At 42.5% G+C, this 27,867-nt stretch overlaps 1 protein-coding gene across 1 annotated transcript; it reads left to right on the forward strand.

Annotated features, from left to right (window-relative positions):
* The first annotated feature begins 3,408 nt into the window (after positions 1-3,408).
* On the forward strand, positions 3,409-15,298 carry LOC115283733 (synaptonemal complex protein 3-like). The gene is made up of 9 exons (XM_029930072.1): positions 3,409-3,425; positions 4,257-4,428; positions 4,911-4,980; positions 5,152-5,186; positions 6,771-6,888; positions 7,959-8,058; positions 9,800-9,898; positions 13,819-13,923; positions 14,081-15,298. The coding sequence occupies exons 2-9, from the start codon at positions 4,296-4,298 to the stop codon at positions 14,219-14,221; spliced, it is 801 nt and encodes a 266-aa protein (XP_029785932.1). The 5' UTR covers positions 3,409-3,425; positions 4,257-4,295; the 3' UTR covers positions 14,222-15,298.
* The last annotated feature ends 12,569 nt before the right edge of the window (positions 15,299-27,867 follow it).

Below are 27,867 nucleotides of genomic sequence, written 5' to 3' on the forward strand. Positions count from 1 at the left end.
AAAGGGGAGTTAAACGAGTCAAGATGCTAAGGGTCTTCGGATGTAGGGTGGCCCCTGTTGTGGAGGCTCTGAGGAATCATTGGAGGATCTTAGGCATCCTGGTGTCAGCTACTATCTGAGGATTCGGAGTCAGACAGACCTGACTTAGAGTCTTCGTTCTACTACAAGCTGTGGTTTTGGCACAGGATCAAGGAAATGACTGGTGGAACAGGATAGAGAAGCAGAATCAGGGACAGAGCAGAACGTGACATATGAAAGACATGCGATAGCTGATAGGGGGGAAAGTGTGTGCCGTTCAGTAAATGAGGCTGGTACAGTGATCTTCCCGTGGCAGGAAAAAGGCAGTTAGGTCACTACCTGACAGCAAGCACAAAGATCAATTCAACATGATCAAAGACTAAAATAACGCAAGATCACGCCTTAAAACATCTAAAAGAACATAGGAGAAAACGTTTATGACCTTAGGGTTCAGACAGTTTTATCTGAAAAGGCCCAGGAGGCAAGAAAACAAATACGAATTGGACAACATCAAAATTTAAAACATTTGGGCATCAACAGAGCGTCCGGGCACCCCCTGAATGGATAAAAATAATTGCAAATATTCTCTCTGATAAGAGATTAAAATGCTGAACATATAAGGAGGTCCTACAAGTCAACCACGACCACCGCCGCAACTACAGCAACAAACGTCTGATTAAAAAACTGTCAAAGGACAGGAACGGACGTTTCTCCAAAGAAAGTATACAGATGGCAATAAGCACACAAAAAGAGGCTCAACATAACTAATCATTACCGAAATGCAAATGAAAACCACAGGGAGATAGCACTTCACACTCATTTGGATGCCTGTTATCAAGCAAACAAAATACAAGAACAAAACAAAGACAAAAAACCCGGAACAACAAGTGTTGGCATGGACGTGGAGAAACAGGAACAATTCCGCACCGTTGCCGTGACTGTAAACGGGTCCAAACACTGTGGAAAACGTACGGAAAAACCTCAAAAACCAAACAATAGAACTATCAATTCCATTGCTGGTATATACCCAAAAGATGGGAAAGGAGTGACTCAAACAGATACAGAGTGTCAGAAAGATACATGTGTACCGGTGCTCATACACCAATTTCACAAACTGGAAACAACCTAAGTGTCCATTAACAGATGATTGGATCACCACTCCCCCCGTCCCAAAGCGGGACTACATGCAGAAATCACTTCAGAGGACAGCCCAACCGCCACCATCGTACACTGCCCTCAGGGGCTTTATCCTGTCCTGTCCCGTCCTGTCCTGATGGAGCCCCAGAGGCTCTGACATCACCAGAGAAATCAACCCTGCCCCACATTGCCCTCGGGGGTCTCGCCCCTGTCCTGTCCTCTACTGTCTTGCCCTGTGTACCGTCCCAACACCCGAGGACTCCACGGAGACATCACCTCAGAAATCAGCCAAGCCGCTACCACACCACACCCTGGACCCCTCACGTCTGACGACACGATCCTGGCCCCCCACCTTCCATGGTGACACAGGGCCACGGGGCCCACCTCCCAACCCGCCTGGCCTCCCTGAGGGGCCCTAGGCCCCATCCCCATCCTCTGTCTCTCTGTCCCCCCCTCCCCATCCCTCTACCTGCAGAGTGACCTCCACACCGAGTCTTCTTCGACGCTCCACTAAGGGTATTGTGACGGCAACCAACTGCCCAGCGGTGCCTGATTGGTTGGCTAGGCGCACGTGCTGTGGGCGGCTCCTTGGCAGACACACACCCCCTGGAGGGACTGCCGTCCAGGCGTCCTTGCCAAGGGTGGAGGCCCGGGCTTCGGGTTTCCAGTTTTACCGCCCTAGGACGTTTCACAGGCCATCTTCCTGGGAAATCACAAAATGACACCCAGAACGAGTATGGAACAAGTGCTCAAGCTTCCGCCTTCCCGTTGTACGGGAATTGAACAGGTCCTACTCCGTCTCCTCCTGGGACCCTTTCCACCCACTGCTTTCGCTTGCAGAGGAAGGGCCATCCCTCCTCCTGAGTGTTCCGTGTAAACCACCCCCTCCTTTTTCTTGGTCTTTTGGTTTTGTTTGGTTTTGTGGAAGACCCGTGAGTGTGTCCTTGAATACCCTTGCCTCCTGGTGCGTTGCCTGGGTTTACGATAAATTGTATTGCCTTCTGCGTAGTATTCCACCACATACTTCCTCCCGCAACATTTTGTCCTAACAGTCCATACTATTCCGTGGGGGCACAGTGCTTTCATTTTGCCTGCGGTAGCACACACCATTGCAGAACCACTCCTCAATCCGTTCACCCATTTCCCCGTCCATCGACACGGGGATACTTTCCACTTTGGAGCCCTAAAAAGCAGTGATGCTAGAAGTATTCTAATGCCTGGCATGCGTGCATCAGGTTTTGCAGCGTTGAAAGGAGTCAAAGAGGTTAAAGCAGTTAATGACCTATTCCTAGCTCATAGGCTAGCTGAGTCTACCGTAGGCCAAATTATTTCCAACGTGTATGACTCCACCAGCACGTTGGGTTCTGATTGTTCCAATACTGGGTATAATCAGATTACAACTGAGTGGAGGTAGGGGTTGGGGGGGGAGGCTGGGAGCGGTGGGGGTGGTGGTGGCGGCATTTGTGGTGGTGGCGGCATTGGTGGTGGTAATCCTCTTTAGCATTTCACCCATACTAAGAAGAATGAGCTCTCTCTCTTATGCTCACTGGCCAATGCAATTTCCTTTCCTGTGACACTTATCTAGGGGGGTGTAACGACCTTTCTTCAACTGGGTAAGATGACTTGCTTACAATTCTGTAGGACTAGACATCAATCTTCACAGCAGTGTTTCCCTCTGCCTTTTTATTGCAACAACGTAGAAACAATGCAGACCGTACCTGTTCAGCCCTTTACAGATGTACAGCTCAGTGGCATTAAGTACATTCCTATTGTACAACCATCGCTGCCATCCATCTCTAAAACTTGTTCATCTTTCTGAGCTGAAACTCTGTACCCATGTAACACCTATTGCCCATTTCCTCCTCCTCCCAACCCCTGGCGACCACCACTTTGCTCCGTTTCTCTATGAATTTGGGGACCGCATACATACACCATTTATCCTTCTGTGACTAGCATATTTCACGCAGCATAATGTCTTAAATTCCTCCACATTGGGAAGGCGGGGGCTTGAGCACCGGTTCCACACTCTGGTATCGTTTTGTGATTTCCCAGGAAGACCGCCTGTGAAACCTCCTTGGGCGGTAGAACTAGAACCCTAGGCAGGGAGGCCGGAAGGGCGGTCCCTCCAGAGGGCGTGTCTCGGCCAAGGTGCCGCCCCCAGCACGTGCGCTTAGCCACCCAATCAGCGACGCTCCTGCCCAGGCGCCACAGGCCAGACCATCGCCATTTTGAGGCCCTCAGAGGAGCGTCGCAGAGGACCCCCTGTGGAGGTCGCTGTGCTAGTGGAGGGATGGGGGTGGGACGAGAGGATGGGGGTGGGGCAGAGGGACCCTCAGGAAGGCCAGGCGGGACGGGAGGCGGGCTCCCTGGCCATATGTGGCCATGGAAGGTGGGGGGGGGGCGGGGATCGTGTTTTCAGACGTGCGGGGAACAGTGTGTGGGGCGGCAGCGGCTTGGCTGACCTCTGGGGTACTGACCACACGGAGTGTTCCGGGGCTCTGACGGGACATGACAGGACGAGGACAGGACAGACGAGGCTCTGGAGGGCAGGGCTGGCGGGGCTAGCAGGCTGGGAAGCGGGTCCGACATTCCCTTCTTCCAGAGAGGGCCATGTCTGGTGGGGAGGTGGCTTCTGCATCTGTCCTCCCTGCCCGGCCGGCCGCCCTGCAGACCAGCCTGGCTGTCCTGGGGTCCAGATGGCATGTCGAGGAGCCCCCTGCCCTGGCTGTCCCCGGACAGGCGCAGAACGGTCTATTCCCCATCCATTCGGAGGGGACACTTCGTTTGGTCCCGGCCATGGCTGGGCCTCCAGACCGGCACGTTGTCCCTCGGGGACCGAGGAGCGCGGACGGCCGCTGTGCCAACACAGGGGCAAGAATCTGGCAGAGGTCCTGACGCTCAGGCGTCCCGGGGCGGGTCACAGTCAGGGGGAGGACTCACAGCCTTGGGAGCAGAGGCCCGCTGTCCCCGCCGTCTTTGTCCCCGCCTGGCCCAACAAGGGACACGAGGACGCGCACGCTCTGATCTGCGCAGAGGACCCTTGCCCGGCATCGCTCACTGACCGTGTCCCCATTTCTTTCGCGCGTGTTCGCGCTCACAAGGTGCAGGAGCGCCCTCTGTACCTGGGAAGACACGTTGGGATGGCGTCCCCTGGGAGCAAGGCCCCGAGGAGAGATGCGGGGTCCCCGGTCGAGGCTGCAGGCAAGGCAGCCGATGACTCTGGGAGGAGACAGGAGAGCAGAGAGCTGAGTGGGCCGGAGCCTGTTCCTGAAGGTACAGTCCATCTGACACCTTTGCAGAGGCAGCGCTTGTCCATACCACACGCGGGGCACGTCGCTGCTTCTGAGGCCTCGGCCTCGGCAACAGGAAAACACGTGTGTGTGTGTAAAGTGGTTTCATGTACCGGAGGTTGCGCGCTCGATCGTCCAGTCCCAGACCCGGATTACAGAAGCTGACACGGCAGCGCTTCTGCTCGCTCGCAGTTGCTCTTTCTGACACGCCTCCCGCGTGCTGGCTGGTGTGCTCTGGCCTGAGCCCGGGAAGGTTTGCAGCACTGTCTCCAGAGCACGGTCCTCGTCCCTGCTCCAGTTTCCTCTGACCTTGCCCATACGTGCTTCCTTCCTTCCGTATGTCTGTCTAATGACTTTTGCTCCCAAGAGGCCTGAAAGACTCCACGGGGAGGCTGCCGCTCCCTGAAAACTGATCAGAACACCGTACTTCCTTTTAAGATGCTTTCCACTTTTATTTCAATGCAGGAAACCATCCAATACCGGATAGCCCCGGGGGAAGCAGTTTTTTTGAAGAAGCATTTGAGACAGATTGGAGGTAATGTGTGTAAAGCAGTTCTGCCTGACCCGTAAGGTGCCTGAAGAAAAATAAAGATTGGCTCGGGTAACAAGTATTGTGTCCAAAGCAGTTGGCATGATCTATTTTATGCAAAACAAGCATGGTGCTTTAGGTACCCTTAGCTAAATACTTAATGTAATTTCTTTACAGGAATGAACTACAGAATACGTTGGAAGAATTTAAAGGTACGATTCGGGAGCTATTTCAGTGAAAGTAAATTGCTTTCAGCCCCATAACCCATGTTAACCAGAAACGGTAATCACTGGACAGCAAGACTGTTATTTAATGCCTCGTTCTCAGATCCAGGGTTTTCCCTAAGTGTTTAGTATGATTTGGCTTCATAGATTTCCTTAGTTTCCCTTTTCATTGTGGATGTGGAGAGACTCGTGCTGTCAGTGGTGAGGTGAGAGTGATGCTTTTTATTTTATACTCGGGTACATTTGATGGACTCTGGGGATGTTACAAGAATTTGCATGAAGTAATCTCTCTTCCACTTGGTGTCCCAGAGTAAGTGATAAATCGGTTTTGGATATCCATCTTTAAGTTTCTCATGGTAGATATTTTCCTGGAGTTTCCTCCTTCTTTTCTTTGGTGTAGAAGTTTAAACTGTTGCCTGTAAAATAAGTCTCAACTGTGATATTGATATTAATAAACTGTGCGGTGGGAAACGAAAGACCGCCTCGCTAGCATGCTAGCAGTGTGTGACCAGAACCAAGAAACTTCAGAGTTTTTAGTTGTTCTGTCAGATGTCGCTTACATGAACTGGGTTCCAGGACGAGACTCTCAGCAAAGAGTCCGAGTCAATTTTAGAGTCCTCTCTCGGCATCAGTCCTACAGGCAGGTATGTTTTGAAAGTTTTGCTCTATTTGGTGGTGTCAAGGTTCTCAGTTTGTGAGCTGTCCCATGAATTGATTTTTGCGCATGGTAAACTGGATATAGAAAATATTTCCATAACAGCGCGCCTTTTCAGAATCCCTGGAAATAACTCTTGATGGCAGATCCATAACATCCAATCGAATGCTCAGGAAAGCATTTTTTGAACTATTAAAAATTTCACAAATTGCAAAGCTGCTTTTTAAAAATGATGTCAAACTCTCCCATTTATTTTCACACGTTTTATTTTTTAAAAAACGTGTTTAGGAAGTGTTTTTGAATAAATACTTTTCTTTCCTTAAACTCCCCATGGTCTTTTGTGTTTAACTCAAACATACGTAAAATCCTCATTGACTAGATAAATTTTTTAAAAACCCACAAAAACTCCTTTTGTCTCTTTTCATTTATTTATTTGTATCCCTTCTGGAGACTTTTAAGATAGAACAAGAAGGTGTGTTTTCTATATTGACTCCTAACAACAATCCACCTGAACGAGTCCTTTCATTTGGAGGATATTTTATAAATTACTAACGACTAGCTTCTATCACTGCCTTTTCATGAGAAAACTAAAGCTGTGATGGAAACCCTTTATTTATTTTATTTTTTGCCCACTTTGGGAGATAGAAACTTTTGTTTATTAGTTCTTTCTCAAGGATAAGTTAAAAAACAAAACGGCGTGCAGCCATAAAAATTAGAATTGAGATACTAGGAACTGAAAGATTTCACAGAAAAAAAAAAAAAGAAGCAAATAATCTTGACCTTTGACGTGAGGCCTTTTTAAAAAATGCTGCTTGTCTTTCCAACACTGCTGAACCAACGTTGCCTACATTGTCTTGAGTAAGCAGGACAAAATGATTTTCAACGTTAATGTTAGTAAATATATGTGTTCCGGATAGATGACATGAGAAAGATGCTTGAGGAAAAGAGGGAAAGAGTCATGATGGAGACCAGTGCTTCCATTGAAAACGTTAATCAGAAAATTGATGAAGTTTGGATAGCCCAGAATGAGCAAAGGTAAACACTGTCGGTTTTTGGAGCCAGAAGCTGGGTGTCATTTCTTAGCATGTGTGATTACGAAGTGATTCGAAAACAGTACTGCTATCCTCTCTTTGTCAGACATCTCTATTGAAATAAGTTTGGCTTGAGTTTTATCTAAGCAGATGGTTCCTTTAGTCCTATGAGTTCACACCTTAACTGAAAGGAGACGTATTATCTAGAGGTCAGTAAAGATAACCCTTTTTGTTCCTTCCAAGTGACAACTGAGCTTTCTTAGTATAAGAAAAAAAATATAGGGGTGCCTGAGTGGCTCCGTCGGTTAAGTGGCTGACTCTTGATTTCGGCTCAGGTCATCGTCACGATCTCATGGTTGTGAGATCAAGTCCCGCATCTGGCTCCGAGCTAGGCGTGGAGCCGGCTTAATATTCTCTCTCTCCCCTTCCCTCCATGCCTCCCTACACACCCCTCTCTCCCTCTCCCTCCCTCCCACCCTTCCTCTCTCTCACCTAAAATGGAAAAAGCATCATATTCATTCTTAGAGTATGCCAGCTGAATAAGAGACAAATGTCTTGTGATAGCTGTATTTAATTATGGAGAAAAGGTTCACCTTATGTTTTACTAATTTTTAAACTTATCTCTATTGGGTCCACTGTTCTTCTGTACAAACAGTTGTGTCACAGGGAGGGAAAAGGAAATGTTATTGTTTGGGAAGGTTATATTAGAAGTGGGTGTGGTACCCTCGTTGAAGCTATTTATCATTTCACAACCTATATGTTATTCAGCAAATGAATGAAACAGGAAAAGAAAATCGATGTAGATAAGATGCATTTGTCTGGAAAATTTATAATGCAGTAAATCTTCCTCAGTTTTCAAGAGCTAAAGCATATGAAATAGCATCCCTCTCAGACCTTTAGGAGTGAGAGTAAGTCATCCATTTTGTTTTCCTGTTTTCCACCAGAAAATTTCAGCTGTGACCATTCCCTTCTCCCTTTATAGTATAATTTATGCCCCATCGATTTGATTTTGAGGGAGTTTACTTTTTTCCTAGTGATATGAAGCATGACACTATTCCTTATTATGTTTTACAGGAAGAAGCTTTATCATGAATATTCTCAGCAGTTTCTAACTTTGTTTCAAGAGTGGAATGTGAATATGAAGAAAATCAAGAAAGAAGAAGAAATACTAGCTGTTGGTATCAGGCTTAGCTGTGTAATTAATGTGTCGTTACCAAATCTCAAGTAGGAGTGGCGGCCTGGACACATCTCTGACCTGTAGATTTAAGCCAGAGTCCTGTTTCCGCTGCTGGCCATGTGGTTGGGCCCTGATGACAGAAAAATCAGAGAAGTGCAGGCACACATCCTACTCACGGAAGCCCTTGGTCTTAACATCCTCCGTTGGTTGGGATTCTTGCAATTCCAAGTGACAGACATTTGCCAGAGCGCAAAAGAAGGATGTCTGGGTTTATTTGAAGAAGCCAAAGGGAGTTTTGCTCCCGGTACAGGTGGAGGCGTCTGGGAAAAGCTTGCTGAGGCAGTGCCGCCTGGGCTCTGTCTCCGTCTCCTAGTTGGCTCGCTCCATGGGGCCAGCACGATAGCATCTTACAACCTCAGATTCACTGCCAGGTTACTAAGCCCCCTGGACCGAGATAACCTTTCTCCACAGGCCTGGCACAAAAGTCCCCTGGAGTGCTCTCGATAATCTAGTTCCAGTCATTGGCTCATTCCTGAATGAGTTGTTGAGGTCAGGCCATGGTTCACTCTTAATGGACTGGCCCGTATCACATTTAGGAGTAAGCGTGGTGGAGGGGATGTTGCCTTTTGAGGGCAGAGGACAAGGCCTGGGATTGTCGCCTGAGAGGGGGCCAGTGGCCAGACAAGGGAAATGCCATTGCCCAGCAGCATTACGGTCCAACGTGGGTCCGTGTCACAGCAATCACAAGTTTCTATGAGACTGGTCCTCGTGATTGTGGCTGAGCAGCTGGGGAGTTGGGTTTCCCGGGGTTGAGGTTTAGCGGTGCACGTGGATAGAGTGAGAAAGGGACAAGGTATAAAAAGAAGCAAGGGCATAGGTATAACCATTGATCATGGATTTAGCTGGAATGGAGGAAAATGAGGACCCAGGGTCGAGACGGGACAGGTGAAAAGTGTTCCATTCAGCGGATGTAGGATCCTGAGGGGGTAGAGGGCTGTAGCGTGAAAGGGAGTCAGCTGCAGACAGAGGGAGCTAGAGGTTGAATGTTGGAGCAAACGGAGAAACTGTAGTACACTGGTCAAGAGCCTAGACACTGAAACAAGAATCATGTTTGGGATCCAGTGCTGATTTTCCAGCTGCTAAGCCGTGATTACAGGGACAGATTGCTTTTCTCTGAGCCTCAGTTTCCTCATCTGTGACAGGGGGTAAAACAAAGGTACTTCTGCTTCTGTTTTTGTTTTAGGATATAAATGAGCTCCTCTCTAGTAAGCTTATTTGAAAGGATTCAGAAGAGTGTCCATACATAGTTCCCCTATAAGTCTTTGCTACGATTAACATCATGTAGATGCTTTGGTTATTGGGCTGCCAAAATCGAAGGTATGACTCTGTAAGTGAGTGGCTAAGGAGAAGGATAACATGCTCGCTGGTGGAAGAATAGGAAGACCAGCAGTCCTGGAAGGATCACGCGTGCGGATTGTGACATCAACAAGAATAAGATGCATGCTTTGAATATTGTTAAGACGGGGAGTTTCCTACCCAGCGACTGGCAGATAAGATCATTGTCGTGTTTTGTATACTACTGGTGAACACAAATAATGTAAACTAGGTCATAATATTTGATAAAAGGACGACATTCAAGCTATTTATTTAAAAACGATTCCTTTCAAGTAGGCCTTTTTTGTTGACTTTTAAATTTTACCGAAATGGTCATCACAGCCTTTTTCTTTTATGTTTGTAGAGTATACTTCAACTGCAACAAGAACTTTTGCCACACTATCAAATTGTTCACAGGAAGAAAATGCAAGCACTTAATGAGCTGCGTGAGCAATTCTTAAAGGTCTGTTGAATTTAGTAACACAGTATATTCTTGTAAAATATCCTACATATATGGAAGTTGGAAATGGTTGTTTTTCTTTCTTACTGCATGTTAAAAACATTTTGGTTATACCTTTAAAAGTAATTGAAATTTGGGGTACCTGGTTGGCTCAGTCGGTTAAGCGTCCGACTTTGGCTCAGGTCATGATCTTACAGTTCGTGGGTTCGAGCCCCGCATCGGGCTCTGTGCTGACAGCTCGGAGCCTGGAGCCTGCTTCAGATTCTGTGTCTCCCTCTCTTTCTGCCCTTCCCCTACTCGTGTGTGCTCTTTCTCTCAAAAATAAATAAACATTAAAAAACTTTTTAAAATAAAATAAATTGAAGCTAATTAGGCATTTTCCATTTTGAACTCATTGTTCGGATGTAACATTACGTGCTAAGTGTACCTTTACTTTTCAGATTCCTTAATGGTTTGGGGTGGGTTATTCAAAACAGGGAATGGTAGATTGGGAATTTCACCAAGAAATACACGTATCGTGCATGAAACTGACCGTTTTTTAACAATTTAATCATGGCTCTTTGTTCCAGAATCAGTTTCTCTTAGCACAGTAGTGATCAATATATAGTCTGAAAGTAGAACGTCTTTACATCATTTCTCAGTGTCATTTACTTTTCTTGATACTGCCAGTGTTTCTTCAACAGAAAGTAGCCAATTGTAACGAATTTAAAAAATGTTTGTAATGTTTATTTTTGAGAGAGAGGGAGAGGGAGGAGCGTGAGTGACAGAGCACAAGCAGGGGGAGGGGCAGAGAGAGAGGGAGACACAGAATCCGAAGCAAGCTCCAGGCTCCGAGCTGTTGGCACAGAGCCCGATGCGGGGCTCCAACCCACGAACCGTGAGATTCTGACCCGAGTCAGGGAATCGGCCCCTTAACCGACTGGGCCACCAGGCGCCCCTGTAGTGAATATGTTTATTTTCAATTGTACTTTATAAGCATTTCATGGCATATTTGCTTTCAGAATTATTAAAGTGACTAAAGGTGGCCCTTATATGCCAACGTATGATTGTATAATTGCAAGAGACGGCACAGATGTATAAGAGAACGGGGAAAACAAAGCCAGAGGAAGGCTCAGTTCAGCTTGTGAACTTAAGGTTGCCGTCTGTCACATTTTCACATTAGCAAATTATCCTCAGTGACGTGGACCTTCTCTTCATGCTGATACATACTCGTTTAGGGGTGGATGGAATCCTGTACATCGCCCTTCTGTTTTTGGTCAGGGTGCTGCTCTTGCTGTTGTTTTTAATGTCGGAAGAGCACTTAACATGACACCTTACCCTCGTTTGTTCTTTTGCATGTATGTGGCTATCAGGTTTTCCCAGCTTCATTCATTTTGAAGATCCTATCTTTTCCCCACTTTGTGTTCTTGGCTTCCTTGTCTAGAATCAGTTGATTGTACATGTGACAGTTTATTTCTGGGCTCACTGTTCTGTTCCATTGGCCTATACTTCTCTTTTTATGCTAGTGTCGTACTGTTTTTATTACTGCAGATTTGTAATATATTCTTCAAATCAAGAAGTGTGATGCCTCCAGGTTGTTGTTGTTGCGGTTGTTCTTTCTTGGGATCGCTTTGGCAATTCATGGTCCTTTGTGGATCCACATGAATCGTAGGAATGCTTTGTCTATTTCTGGGGGGAAAATAGCACTGGGGTTTTGGTGGAGATAACATTGAATCTGTAGATTGCTCTCTGTGGTATGGGCATTTTAATAATATTAAGTCTTCCAACCCATGAACAGGGGATAAATTTCCGTTTATGTATGTCTTCTTTAATTTCTTTCATCGGTGCTTTGTAGTTTTCAGTGCACAAGTCCTTCACCTCCCTGGTTAAGTTTTTTCCTAAGTATTTCACTCTTCTTGACGCTATTGTAAAAGGGGTTGCTTTTTTTTAATTTCGTTTTTGGGTAATACGTTGTTAGTGTACAGAAATTCAACTGACATTTGCATGTTGATTTCATGACTTGCAACTTTACTCAATTTATTTATTAGTTCTAACAGGTTTGTGTGTGGGGGCTGGGGGGGTTCTTTGGGCCTTCCTACGTATAAGGCTATGTTACCTGTGAAAAGAGATCGTTTTGCTTCTTCCTTTCCAGTCTGGATGTCTTCTATTTCCTTTTACTGCCAAATTGTTCTGGCTAGGACTTCTGGTACTATGCTGAGTAGGAGTCGTGAGATTGGGCAACCTTGTCTTGCTCCTGATCTTGGAAGAAAAGCTTTCAGTTGTTCACCATTGAGGACATCAGCTGCGGGCTTTATTTCGTTATTATATTATTATACTTACATTGTTTATATATGTGTGCTTTATTATGTTGAGACACATTCCTTCTGTACGTAGTTTGTTGAGAGTTTGTAACATGAAAGAATGTTGAATTTTGTCAAATCCTTTTTCTGCAGCTTTTGAGGTGATCGTGTGATTTGTTCTTTAAACAATCTTGTTCAAATACGTGGCAAAACGCTACTCCTCGAAACTAACCGGGATGTTCAGAAACTAGTGATGTAATTTTAAAACAGGAATTCTTTAAAGAATTTTAGAATTACAATATACAAAACAGTTCTATTGTTTCCAAGGAGAGAGCGTGTTGCCCTAATGCTCTGTGAAGACCGTTTCTGAATCGGTACGGAGGTTTGTTGATAAAGGAACAGAAATTATTTCTTCTAAAGGCTATTGCCCAGCCTTACCACTTAGGGCTGGAAATTCAGTGTTTTCCTTGACTCTTGCATGTCCTTATCCTTCCCTCTCCCCCAGTTATTATTAGGCTCTGCAAGATTGACCTCTGCAGCGGTACCTGAAATTCTTTCTGTGAATTCCCACCGCTGCTGCCCTAGTTCGGGACCTTGCTTGTACTATTAAACTCTCAGCTGATCGCTCCCTCCTTCACAGTTCTGCAGGACTGTCTTCCTGCAACATCCTTCTTCCCTCCTGAAAGCCTGTCAGGAACTTCCCCTTCTAAACTCTTAGATGTTCAAATGTTCACCAAAGCCTGATGCCCTTTTTAGTGTATTCATTTGCCGCATTGTTCCTTTATCCCCACACTTCCTGATTAATGCTTTGTCTAAAACTAACCATTACTAACAGTTATGTGAGTGGCATTACTGCTCTGCTTCACGTATGTCCTTCCCCTGGAATCTTCTTAACTTCTTTCCCTTTACCTGTTGAACTAAATCAGCATGAATCTCCTTTTTTCTGCTACGCAGCCCCAACAAGCTGTACTTCTACAACTATCGTAAAATATTTGTATCGTTTCTGTTTCTGTTTGCTCTTGTCACTCGATTATGGAAGAGATTGTGTATTCATTTTTAAATTCCCCCACAATACTCAACTAGGTACTTTTTTTTTTTTTTACAAGGCATGCACTATTTCACCACTTGTGGGGTGAAGAGCAAAATTTACAACATAAGTTGTGTTCTTCATAACTTTGAAGAGGTCACATCACAGTCCATTGTAGTCCCACCAAGGAAATCATGTTCCATTGACTATTATTGACAAGAAATGTGTTATTACCTGGTGTTAGAAAGCTTATTACCGGATTTCAAAATTATAGCATTCATTGATATGGACCCCCCCGGTCTTTGTCCATTCTTGGGTCCGTTTTGACCTTGACCTTAACCATCTATGGACCCATTGTTTTGAGCAAAGTGTTACCAGAGTTGTGTCTCCTAAAATAATAATATTTCACTTGACTCTGATACGAAAATTTCTCTTTGCAAATGTTTTTGTGCACATGTGTTTTGTGCACATTTAGAAGATTTTCTTTTTTAACTTGGAATAGATAACAGCCATCATTGGAATATTAAACACGCGGTACTTTTGAAATCTAATGTTGGCATGTTTCAAACATAAGATGAGAAATGGTGGTTTGCAACTGGACTGGCTTTTTGTTTTAGAGTATGGAAGACTTAGAGAAGAGTCAGGAACGTCTTTTGGTTGGTGAGCGGAGTGCACTTCGGAAAGAAATGGTCAGGTTGCAAAAACCCTTTCTGATGAAACATGTAAGTAGTGTAATATTTCAAAGTGAAAACTAAAGATTGATTTAAACATTGATATAGTCTATTTGCTGTTGTATGTATAATCCTTATATAATATTAAACGAGTGTATTCTCTCCTTTCATTTAATTTTTTAAAATGTTTTATTTATTTTTGAGACAGACAGAGACCGAGCAAGAGCAGGAAGGGGCCAAGAGTGAGGGAGACACAGAATCCAGGGAGCAGGCTCCAGGCTATGAGCTGCCAACACAGAGCTCACCATGGGACTCAACCCCAGGAACATGCGATCATGACCTGAGCTGAAGTCACAGGCTGACCCACTGAGCCACCCAGGAACCCCTCTCCTTTCATTTAACAGCAGTAAGAAGAGGTGGCAGTTGTTCGAAACTCTCTTTATTCTCTGTTATTATGGTGGCATTTGAAGAAAGGACTTGAACTAAGTAACATGATACAGTTATAAATATGAGCCACATCAAACCATTGTGATTTAACAATTCTAGTTTAAATGGTTACATCTTGTTACCTGCTGGCTTGTTTTAAGTGCAAGACCCTCTTTCCGTGTAAACCCGAGTGAGACCTAAACAGTTATGTGAGTAGCAGCAATTCCAAAGTTATATACAGGAAACGTACGGGCATTCGGCGGCAATGGTGACTTTCTCTTCTTAACGTTGTCAATTCAATTTTAGCAATAAAGATGATTTGCGTGTAAGTTGGCTTCAGTGACTCTGTATCAGTATCAGTCCCCAAAGCTAGAAAGTGCAATTATAGAAGGTTACGTTGCTCTTTCTAAAGGGAAAGAAAAAAGGAATACACCCTGTTGCATATACTCATTAAGCTACAGAACCAATTGTAATGAAAATAAGATTTGAAATACTGTCTACTCCAGGAAATCACAAAATTTATGAAGAGCAAGTGAAGTTTATGCCCCAGAATAAATGAAGCTGCTACAAGTCATTAAGAGAACTGAATAAGAGATGTAAATATCACTTGTGAGATACAGAGTTGTGAATATGCCATTTCCACCAAAAAAGTTTAAATGTCATTTAGTCAGCTTGGGTCCACTATTAAATGACACCTTGCCCTTAGCACCGATTAAAAGTATTAACATACACATGTACTGAGTTCCCTATAGTTTAAATATTTCATGCCTATCTTTAGAGATTAAGTACCTAGAACGTTTTGTGTTGCAAGTTTAATATTCAGTGAGTATATGGGAAGGTTATTGTCTGTTCATCTAAAAATGTGAACAGTTAATTCTCATGCCTTGTCTATTATGATGTACTTTTTACATACATGACCGTATGAAACTTTCCGTTGGAAACATTTGATTTCATAAGCATGAATCTGTTTGAGAAGTTTGGAATAAATCACTTAAATGTATTCTCTTTCTGAGTTACTGAAGTTCCTTTCCTGAATCACTCAAAACAGCAGCAGCAGCAGCAACAACAACAAATACTCCCATGTGGAGGAGAGGACTGTCTTTCTCCTGTTTTCCTGTTTGTTTACAATTTGGATTATGGCCACCAGAGCCCACTCTTCTATTTGTTTTATGGATGTCCCTATTTATTTATTTATTTTTTTAATAGTTTATTGTCAAATTGGTTTCCATATAACACCCAGTGCTTCTCCCCACAAGTGCCCCCCACCATGACCATCACCCCCTCCCTCCCTCCCCCTTCCTCTTTCCCTTCAACCCATGGTTCCTTTTCAGTATTCAGTAGTCTCCCTTGATCTGTGTCCCTCACTCTTTCCCGCGCTCTTTCCCCCTTCCTCTCCCCATGGTCCCCTGCCAGGTCTCTCCTGTTAGACCTATGAATGCAAACATATGGTATCTATCCTTCTCTGCCTGACTTATTTCGCTTAGCATGACCCTATTTTTAAAGTAAGCCCAGACCTACTCTCTTTTCCTGTCTTCTAACTTATTTCTCTTATGTCGGAAGAAGGCCTTCCTCCACCATGAGTGAATGTATGAAACAAGGGACAGTTTACTCCTTAGCTGTTGTTTTTTTGTGAAGGATTTTCTCCTTAAGCGAAAAGATTAAGTCTTAAGTACTATTTCAGAATTCTCTTTCTCAAGGTTTTGTTTAAATTCCAGTTAGTTAACAGGGAGCATAATCTTAGTTTTCAGGTATAGGATTTAGTGATTCAACACTTCCATGCAACCATCTGTGCTCAAAACAGCAAGTGCCCTCCTTAATCCCCACCACCTATTCAACCCATCCCCCTCCCCACCTCCCCTCTGGTAACCATCAGTTTGTTCTCTGTAGTTAAGAGTCTGTTTCTTGGTTTTCTTCTCTTCCCCACCCCCAGGTCCATTTGTCTTGTTTCTTAAATTCAACACATGAGTGAATCACATGATCTTTCTCTGACTGACTTATTTCACTTAGCGTAATACTCTCTAGCTCCATTCACGTTGTTCCAAATGGCAAGATTTCACTCTTTCATATGGCTGAGAAATAGTCCAGAGTGTGTGTGTGTGTGTGTGTGTGTGTGTGTGTGTGTGTGCATGTACTGGGACTTCCTATATACTGACTGGGATGGCATCAAAATAAAAAGCTTCTGCACAGCGAAGGAAACATCCACAAAACCAAAAGGCAACCTATGGAACGGGAGAAGATCTTTGCAAATGATTTTTCTGATAAAGCGTTGATATCCAAAATATATATGAACAACTTATCAAACTCAACAAGCAAAGAAACCAAATAATCCATTTAAAGGAAGTCGCCAAACCCCACACCCGAAAAATGAATAATACAGTAAAGAAATGGGTAGACGACATGAATAGACACTTCTCCAAAGAGGACATCCAGGTGGCCAACAGGCACAAGAAACGATGTTCAGCATCACTCATCATCAGGGAAACACAAATCAAAGCCACATTGAGATACCACCTCACCCCAGTCAGAGTGGCTAAGATGAACAACTCAGGAAACTACAGATGCTGGTGAGGGTGTGGAGAAACGGGAATCCTCACGCTGTGTGTGGGAATGCAAACTGGTGCCGCCGCTCCGGAAAACGGTGGATATTCCTCAGAAAGTTAAAAATAGAACTACCCTACGATCCAGCAATAGCACTACTAGGAAATTACCCAGGGGATACAGGAGTGCTGATTTATAGGGACACATGTACCCCAATGTTCACAGCAGCACTTTCAACAATAGCCAAATTATGGAAAGAGCCTAATGTCCTTCAAGTGATGAATGGACAAAGAAACTCTGGTTTATATATATGTGTATATATATATATAGATATATATAGATATATAGATATATAGATATATAGATACACACACACAATAGAATACTACCCAGCAATGAGAATGAAATCTGGCCATTTGTAGCAATGTGGATGGAACTGGAAGGTATGGTAGGCTGAGTGAAATAAGTTAGTCAGAGAAGGATAGATATTATATGTTTTTACTCGTATGTGGATCTTCACTTAACAGATGATCATGGGGGAAGGAAAGGGGAAAAAAATGGTTACAGAGAGGGAAAGAGGAAAACCATAAGAAACTCTTAAATACAGAGAACAAACTGAGGGTGGGGGTGCTGGGGGAGAGGGGAAAATGGGTGATGGGCACTGAGGAGGGCACTTGTTGGGAGGAGCACTGGTGTGCTTTTGGGGATTTGGGAGAACCTACCCCCCAAACCAAGAGCACATTTCACACACTGTGTGTGAGCCAATTTGACAATAAATTATATTAAAAACCCCAAATTATATTTCCCAAGCCACAACACATTTTAAAACCCAGAAAAAATATGGGGCACTGGGCGGCTTGGTTGGTCGAACATCCAACTTCAGCTCAGGTCATGACCCCATGGTTCGTGGGTTTGAGCCCTGCATCAGGCTCTGCACCAGCAGTTCAGAACATGCTTGGGATTCTTTCTCCCTTTCTCTGTCCTCCCCCACTCCCATTCTCTCTCTCAAAATAAATTAAAACACTGTGAAGAAAGCATGATAAATATAAGGCATTTTAAACATAACTACGGTATGAAGTCAAGTGATATTTCTGCTCTGATACTGCCACCACTATTTGGTAGTAAGCAAGTAAACCCCTTTGCAATCTGGTAACTTTTCTCACATCACGTGCAAACTATACCACAACTGGTTAATATTTTTGAAAACATTATCTCCCTTCAATTGCTTATAGAATGCACTATTTTGATGAAGAGGATGTGAACAAAACACAACTTCTTGGATGGTTCACCAAGCTTCCCAAGTGAAAACAAATCGTAGACACATGCCTGCTCATAATCTATTTAATCACAACTTAATCTTCTTAAATAATAATCTGTCGAATACGTCAAGAGAAGAACTCACATTTTTAATCAAATGACAACTATTAGTAACTACCCCTTTTCTACTTCTCTTACCATGATTATATTTTCCTTCATAGCCACCAGTGCTCACTGGAAGCTCAGAGCTTTTTCTCCTGACTTTACAGACCCATATTTTACAGATGCCAGAATTTTCTCTACAAGAAAACTGCTTCCACCAGTTACTGTTCAGTTTATTAACTACTTTAAGTTTGAAGTGGGTGCACTATAAAACTTTGTGCTTACAATTTAAAACACTCAAGGAAGATCTATCATCATAATTATTTAAATCATTGAAAATTCCAATTTTCAGAGACATTTTATGTCAAAATTCTCTGTTATAATTTAGGCAATATGGAAACAAAGGTTAATTCATCCCATTTCTAAATATTCTTTCTCCAAGATTACACTTCACCAATTTTCGAAATACCTCCTCAGAATTCCATCCTCTATCCCCTCTTCTCTCCCACTCTCCCTCTTTTCATTGTCCATCCCTTCCAAAAATGCTCTCTTAAAAACACAAATGGTCTCTTTTTGACTAATACTCAGCTCTCTATACTCACACAATTAAGATGTTAGTCACCACACAAGAATATAGAGAGCGGATCCAAATTATCTAGGTATCGTTGCCAAGACTCACTATTTTCTCACAGCCCACATTGCAATACTATCTTGAAATTGTAATGAGTGGGAATTGCATCATTTCTAACATTTCGAAGTAACTTGATGTAACCTTAGGTTATTTTGATAGATCACGTATTGATTGAACAAATACTAGAGAAATAACTTCCAAAACACTATAGGAAAGTAGAAAAATGGGGGTGGAGTAGGAGATCCCTGGGCTCATATGATCCCATGAGTACAACTAGATAACTATCAAATCATCCTAAATACCTCAGAAATTGACCTGAAGGCTCACAGGACAAACTCCACAACTAAAGGGAGAGAAGAGGCCATGCAGAAGAAAACAGGAAGTACAGACTTGGGGTTTAAGGGAGAAAGGGATCGAAGGTGCTACTGAAGGGAGGGAGCTGTGGATGCAGACAAGGGACAGAATGAGAGAAGCACACAAAAGAACACACAGGGAGAATGTTTTCCCAAAGCCACTGGCTTGGAAAATGAGAGACTGCATTTCGAGGGTTTTTGCAACCAGTGGGGCTTAAAGCCTGTACTTTTCCAGGTGTGCAGTCTTGGCTCAGATAAGGCCCAGAGGGTGCTTCATTGGTCCTGGAACCAGGTAGAAAAACCACCTGGAGACAGAGAGTGTGGAAACAGCCATCTTAATGCCTGGGGCACACAGCAGGGAGATTATTGCTCTTCTCAAAGCCCATCCCTGGGAGGCAGTGTTCACAGTCACCTCTGCGGGAACAAAGGAACTGGCCAGTGACATTTCCCTCCACCACCCTTCAGTATAAACACAGAGCCACCTGCAGGAAGCAGCACAGAGCCCGTGCTGGTTATTTATACCAAGCACCACCGCCCTGTGCTCTGGCCTGACTGCCTGTCTCAGTCAACCTTGCCTCAGTCCCAGCTAGATGAGCCCTTCCCCTAGAAGACCAGCAGAAACCCCTATCCACACCACATCTGCTGACCAGACAGTGCTGCAGGCATTGATTCCGTTCTGACGGAAGTGGTGACCAGTCTCATCTCACAAGCAGACCAGAGTACACCTAGTTCAAACTCACCACATGTAGGCCAGGGAACAAACACTGCCCACACCAGGCAAAGAAGAGGCTCTGCAGACAACTGGCCTGAAGGATAGAGCACAAACGAACAACAGCAGGGCACATGCAGGGCACACTGGAGACCTCCCTAAAGCACCAGACCCTGGGTGCTACATGACCTCATCTTTATAAGGCCACTACTCTCACGAGCAGGAGCCATAACTGGCTTTTCTAACACAGAGAAGACGGCGACTTAGACAAAATGCCAAGATGGAGGAATTGATCCCAAATGAAAGAACAAGAGAAGGCCACAACCAGAGATTGAAGCAAAACAGATATATGTAACGTGCCTGGTGGAGAATTTAAAGCAACTATCATAAGGATACTCAGTGGGTTTGAGAAAAGAATAAAATGCATCAGTGAGCCCCTTACCACAAAGATAAAAGAGGTAAAAAAAGAATCGACCCGATGTAAATTTTTTAATGTTTTATTTATTTTTGATACAGAGAGAGACAGAGCATGAGAGGGGGAGGGGCAGAGAGAGAAGGAGGCACGGAACACGAAGCAGGCTCCAGGCTCTGAGCGAGCTGTCAGCACAGAGCCTGATGCGGGGCTCGAACCCAGGAACCATGAGATCATGACCTAAGCCGAAGTCGGAGGCTTAACCGACTGAGCCACCCAGGCGCCCCAAGAATCGACCAGATAAGGAATGCAATAAACAAGATTGGAAACAGGCATGATCCAATGAGCAGCAGGCTGGAAGAAGCAGAGGAACAAAGGAGTAATGCAGAAGACACAATAGTGGAAAATAATGGCACTGAACCAAAGAGAGAGAGAACAATTAGGCCACACGAAAACGCACTTAGGGAACTCAGTGACTCCATCAAACGTAGTAGCAGTTGCATTATAGGAGTTCAGAAATAAGAGAGGAAAGGGGTAGAAAATTTATCTGAAGACCTAATGAATGAAAACTTCCCAAATATGGGTAACGAAGCAGACATACAGATCCAGGAGGCTAGAGAACTCCCATCAAAATCAACTGAAGCAGGCCAACACCATGACATATTGCAAGTAAATTTGCAAAATATTATGATAAGGAAACACATCTTAAAAGAGCAAAACAAAAAAGGGTCCTCAAATTACAAGGAAAGACCCGTAAGGCTAGCAAGAGATTTCTCAACAGAAACTTGGCAAGCCAGAAGGGAGGGGCATGATAAATTCCAAGTGCTGAATAAGAACAATCTGTAGCCAAGAATACTCTATCCGGCAACGTTATCATTCAGAATAGGAGAGAGAAAGAGTTTCCCAGACAAACAAAAATTAAAGAAGTTTGTGACCCCTCAACCAGCCCTACAAGAAATATTAAAGGAGACTCTTTGAGTGCAAAGGAGAGACCAACAGTGACAGACAAGAAAGCGGCTGAGAACATCTCCAGAAACAATGGCAAAACAAGTAATAAAATGGCAATATATACATATCTATCGATAATAACTTTGAAGATAAATGGACTAAACGTTCCAATCAAAAGACATAGGGTGTCAGAATGGATTAACAAAAAACAACAAGAGCTATGTATCAGTGGCCTACAAGAGACTCATTTTAGACCTAAAGACCCCTGCAGATTGAAACTAAGGGGATTGAGAAATATGTATCATGCAAACGAATGTCAAGAGAAAGCTGCAGTAGCAATACTTATATCAGATATTATAAACATTGCTTTCAAAAGACTGTAACAAAAGACAAAAAAGGGCATTATCATCCTAAAAGGGACAATCCAACAAGAGGATCTATCAAGCATATTTATACACCCAACACGGGAGAACTCAAATATATAAAACAATAACAAACAAAAAAGGAACCAGCTGATAATACAATAACAGGAGGGGACATTAACATTCCATTACAGCAATGGACAAATCATCGAAGCAGAAAATCAACAAGGAAACAATGGCTTTGAATGACACGCTGGACCAGATGGACTTAGATATATTCAGAACATTCCGCTCTAAAACAGCAGAATGCACATTCTTTTCAAGGGCACGTGAAACATTCTCCAGAACAGACCACATATTAGTTCGCAAATCAGACCTCAACACACACAAAAAGATTGACAACATATCATGCATCTCTTTTGACCGCAACACTATGAAACTAGAAGTCAGCTACAAGAGAAAATTTGGAAAGACCACAAGCATATTGAGGTTAAATGACATGCTACGAAACAATGAATGGGTTGACCGGGAAAGCATAGAAGAAATTAAAGAACATATGGAAACAAATGAGAATGAAAATACACCAGTCTAGAACCTTTGGGATGCAGCTAAAGGGGTCCTGAGAGAGAAGAATATACCAGCCATATACACCTACCTTAAGAAGCAAGAGAAATCAAAAATAACCAATCTAACCTTATACCTAAAGGATCTAGAAAAATAACAACAAATGTAGCCTAAATCCAATAGAAGGAAGGAAACAATAAAGATTAGAACAGATATAAATGATATAGAAACTACAAAACAAAAGAACAAATCAGTGAAACCAGGAGCTGATTTTTTGAAAAACATAATTAAATTGAGAAACCTCTAGTCAGACTGATCAAAAAGAAAAGAGAAAGGACCCAAATTCATAAAATCACAAATAAGGAAAGAGGAATCACAACCAGCTCCACAGAAATGCAGACAATTATTAGAGAATATTCTGAAAAACTATATGCCAACAAATTAGACAACCAAGAGGAAACGAATAAAGTCCTAGAAACACACAAACTACAAACATTGAAACAGGAAGAAATAGAAAAGTTGAACCAACCAATAACAACGAAATGGAATCGGTAATCAAAAAACTCCCAAAAACAGAAGTCCAGGGCCAGATGGCTTCACAGGCGAATTCTAACAAACATTTAGAGAAGAGTTAAGACCTCTTTTTCTCAAACTATTCCAAACAATAGAAAAAGGAACACTTCCAAATTCCGTCTATGAGTCTAGTGTCACTCTGATACCATAACGAGATAATGACACCACAAAAAAAAAAGGGCAAGTATAGGCCAGTATCCTGGATGAACATGGATGCCAAAGAGGCTTAATAAAATAATACCAAAGCTAATCCAACAATATCTTTAAAAAATCATTCACCATGAACAAGTGGGATTTATTCCTGGGTTGCCAGGGTGAGTCCATACTTATAAATCAATCAGTGTGATACACCACATTAGTAAAAGAAAAGATAAGAACCATATGGCCCTTTAAATGGATGCAACAAAAGCATTTGACAAAGTACAACATCCCTTCATGATAGAAACATTCAACAAAGTAGGCTTTGAGGGAACACACCACAATATAATAAAGCCCATATATGAAAGCCCCACAGCTAATATCATTGTCACTGGGGAACAAGTGAGAGCTTTTCCTCTATGGTCAGGAACAAGACAGGGATGTCCACTCTCCCCACTATTCAACTTCGTACTGGAAGTCCTAGCCACAGCAATCAGATAACAAAAATAAAATAAAATAACATAAAAGAAAAGGCATCCACATCAGCAAGGAAGAATTAAACCTTTCACTATATGCAGATAATATACTATCTATAAAAAACAGGAAGGACTACCAAAAAACTGCTAGAACTGATTAATGAAATCAGTATGGTCACAGGAAACAAAATCAATGTGCAGAAATCTGTTGCATTTCTATATATCAATAATGAAGCAGCAAAAAGAGAAATTAAGGGATCAATCCCATTTACAATTGCACCATAAACCATACGATACCAGGGCATAAAGCTAACTAAAGAAGTGAAAGAACTGTACTCTGAAAACTACGAAACACTGATGAAAGAAATTGAAGATGACTCCAAGAAATGGAGAAGCATTCTGTGCACATGGATTGGAAGAACAAATATTGTTAAAATGTCTATGCTACCGAAAGTAATAATGCAATATCTGTGAAAATACCAATAGCATTTTTCACAGAACTAGCATAAAAAATTCCAAACTTTGTATGAAACCACGAAAGACTCCAAAGAATCAAGGCAATCTTGAAAAAGGAAAGCAACGACTTCCAGTTATATAACAAAACTGTCTGTGGTCAAAACAGTATGGTACTGGCACAGAAATAGACACATAGATCAATGGAACAGAATAGAAACCCCAGAAACGAACCCCAAAGTAGATAGTCATTAATTCACCGACAAAGCAGGAAAGAATATCCTATGGGGGGAAAAAGACAGTCTCTTCAACAAATGGTGTTGAGAAAACTGGACAGCAATATGCAAAAGAATGAATTTGGACTACATTCTAACACCATGTACAAAAATAAATTGAAAATGGATTAAAGATCTAAATGGGAGACCTGAAACCATAAAAACCCTAGAGGAGAACAGGGGCAGTAACCTCTTTGACATTGGCAGTAGCAACTTCTTGGTAGATATGTCTCCTGTGGCAAGGGAAACAAAAGCAAAAATAAATGATTGGGAGTTCATCGAGATAAAAAACGTCTACACAGTGAAGTGAACGATCAACAAAATTAAAAGGTAACCTTCAGAATAGGAGAAGATATTTGCAAATGATCTATCCAATAAGGATTAGTCTCCAAACTATATTTAAAAAAACAACTGGTGGGGCGCCTGGGTGGCTTAGTTGGTTAAGCATCTGACATCAGCTCGGGTCATGATCTTGCAGTTCATGAGTCCGAGCCCAGAGTCAGGCTCTGTGATGATAGTTCAGAGCCTGGAAGCCTGCTTCAGATTCTGTCTATCTTTCTGTCTCTCTCAAAAATAAATACATATTAAAAGAAAGAAAGAAAGAAAAAACAACTGGGGCACCTGTCTGGATCAGTCGGAAGAGTATGTGACTCTTGATTTCAGGGTCATGATTTCAAGCCCCATGTTGGGTAGAGAGATTACTTAAAAAAACAAACAAACAACAAACCAAAGAAGCATTAAAAAGAGAGATTCAGAAGAACAAAACATTCCTTTAAAAAAAACAAAATATATAAGGAACTTAGAAAGTTCAACACCCCAAAAAAACAAATAATCCAATTAAAAATGGGCAGAAAACATGTATAGCCATTCTCCATGGAAGACATCCAGATGGTCAAAAGACACATGCACATCACTGACCATCAGGAAAATACAAAACAAAACTACAAGGTGCTATCACCTCACACCTGTCCTGCCAGAAAGGTTAAAATCAACAACGCAAGAAACAACAGATGTTGGCGAGGATGTGGAGAAAGTAGAAACCCCTTCCACCACTAGTGCAAATTCTCACTGGTGCAGCCAGTGTGGAAAACAGCATGGAGGTTCCTCAAAAAGTGAAAAACAGAACTACCCTATGATCTAGCAAGTGCACTAGTAGGGGTTTATCCAAAGAATGCAAAAATCATAATTCAAAGGGATACATGCACTCTGATATTTCTAGCAACATTATCTACAATAGCCAAATTATGGAAAGAGCCCAAATGTCTATTGACTGATGAATGGATAAGTAAGATATGGAATATATACAACGGAGAACGACTTAGCCATGGAAAAGAATGAAATCTTGCTGTTTGCAGCGACGTGGGTGGAGCTAGAGAGTTTTATGTTAAGCAAAACATGTCAAAGACAAATACCATATAATTTCATTCATGTGGAATTTAAGAAACAAAACATATGAGGAATGAGAAAAAGAGAGAGAGAGGCAAACCAGGAAACCGTCTCCTAACTGTGGGGAGCTGTCTGAACTCACCAGTAGAGTGAAAATTCCTGGTGAGGGTAAGGCAAGTTTGCCTGGTCTCTTGCCCCCGGACTGCTCCCAAAATCTACCCTCTTGAAATTTCCATTTCTGCTTGGGCACCAAACCATGGAGTACTTTATGGACTGCTGTCGGGAGCGGCATGTCCCCGTGCCCTGTCCCTGAGGGGTGATTGCACCTGGTCAGGGAAATGATGAGTTGCTGGGAGTCACGCCAGCCTTGCTGGATGACACAGTCACAGCGAAGAAACGGCAGGCATTTGCACAGCTCCTGCCATGAAGCGAAGCTGCTATCTCCTTCTATTATTGGCTCCTACTGGGAATGGGTCCGCTGTTATTGATAAGGCCTCACAATGTTCCAAATCAGACCTACATTCCTCACACAGTTACCCCATATGGAAAAGCATATTCCTGCCCCTGCATAAGAGATTTTAGATCAGAGCGCTGCAGACGTTTGCCAAAAGGCTCTTCTAATGAGCTTTGCAGACCCTAAGAACACAAGAGTTATGATGAACTCTGGCCCAGAGAAGAAGAGCCTAACTTAGAGATAAGACACAGACAAGGACCGGACATAAGTTGCTGCATATGCTTTTGCTAATTGGAGTCACAAATACCCTCCCTTGTACTGACTTCAGTTATGAGGATGGATAAAAAATTAGAAACCCAGGTAGAAGGTCAACACACACAGGGCCCCCATTATGCTTACGTCAAAGAAAGGGCTTTCTCTAGTAGCTAGTTAACTAGCATTCTTTCCCTTATGGTTAATGAGCCAGATAAAATACTCCCAGCCTATCTATATACAATTTAACCTATGTTTTAGTTTTAGCATTACTAACTTAAATAATATGTATATTATACTGGATTTTACTAAAAACATCCTGTTATTCTCTTGGTTATAAAATTTACTTAGCCTTACTGTAAGAACATTACATGACTTGGTTATAACTTGTTGATTAAAAACAAAGTCATAGTTATTGGCCAAAATCCAACCCATACACAATAAGATAGGTTTGTTACTTTCTTAATCTTGGGGACTGAAGCCAAAAATAAATTGAGATGGTTCTACAAAAATGCTTCTGTAAAACTTGTTTCTGTACACCTTTAATTATTAAAGCACCTCATCACTAAGAATTAGAAACTGTAAACAATTTCTATTTTCTGATGTCATGTTATTGCTTGACCAATCAAAAACACACCAAAGCAGACAGAGCAGAGATGGCTGCCTGGTGACCAAGAAAGAAAAACTTGAGGCTCTCTCACCACTCTCTCGCACCGACCCCGCCCATCCTTTCAGGGATGGACCTGCTGGAGCTGGACTCCGGCACCTATCTATAGAGAGCAAACTGAAGGGTACCAGAGTGGAGGTGGGTTATGAAATAGGTGATGGATTAAAAAGTCCACTTGCTATGATGAGCACAGAGTGTTGTGTGGAAGTGCTGAATCGATATATAATACACATGAAGCTAATATTACTGGGCGTATTAACTGGAATTGTAAGAAAATGTTAAAAAATAAAAAACAAATTATATAGTGTATGACAATGTGTAGAAGTAGGTTGAAACTAAAGGGGGTGCGATGGTAAAGAGAAAGCCTAGAAATCCCGCACTGGAATGATGAACTGAAATTTGCCAAGCTCACTGAAGGAATATATATATATATATATATATATATATATATATATACACACACACACACACATGTATCTATATATACATACATACATACATATATATATACATATATACACACATACATACATATATATACCCACACACACACATACACACACATATATACACACACATATATAGGTATATATATATATATATGATAAAGCAAAATAAAAACAGAGAGGGAAGCAAACCATAAGGGACTCTTAAATACAGAGAACAACCTGAGCATTGCTGGAGGGGAGGTTGGCGGGGGAATGGGTTGTTAAATGGGTGTCGGGCATTAAGGTGACACTTTCAAGTATGAGCACTGGGTGTCCTATGTAAGAGATGAATCACTGGGTCCTACTCCTGAAGCCAAGACTACACTGTATGTTACTAACTTGAATTTAAATTCAATTATTCAATTAAATGTATATATATATATATATATATACACATTTATATACTAAAAAGTACTATGAAGAAATCAACAGGGTGTTATATTATAGAATAATATGAGGGTCCTACATTACAGAATATGGGCAAACACTGAGGAGGAGACCCCCCCAAGCTAAATATGAAGCTAGCCAAGT

Source organism: Suricata suricatta, chromosome X, assembly GCF_006229205.1.
Source record: "Suricata suricatta isolate VVHF042 chromosome X, meerkat_22Aug2017_6uvM2_HiC, whole genome shotgun sequence".
NCBI classification, from domain to species: domain Eukaryota; kingdom Metazoa; phylum Chordata; class Mammalia; order Carnivora; family Herpestidae; genus Suricata; species Suricata suricatta.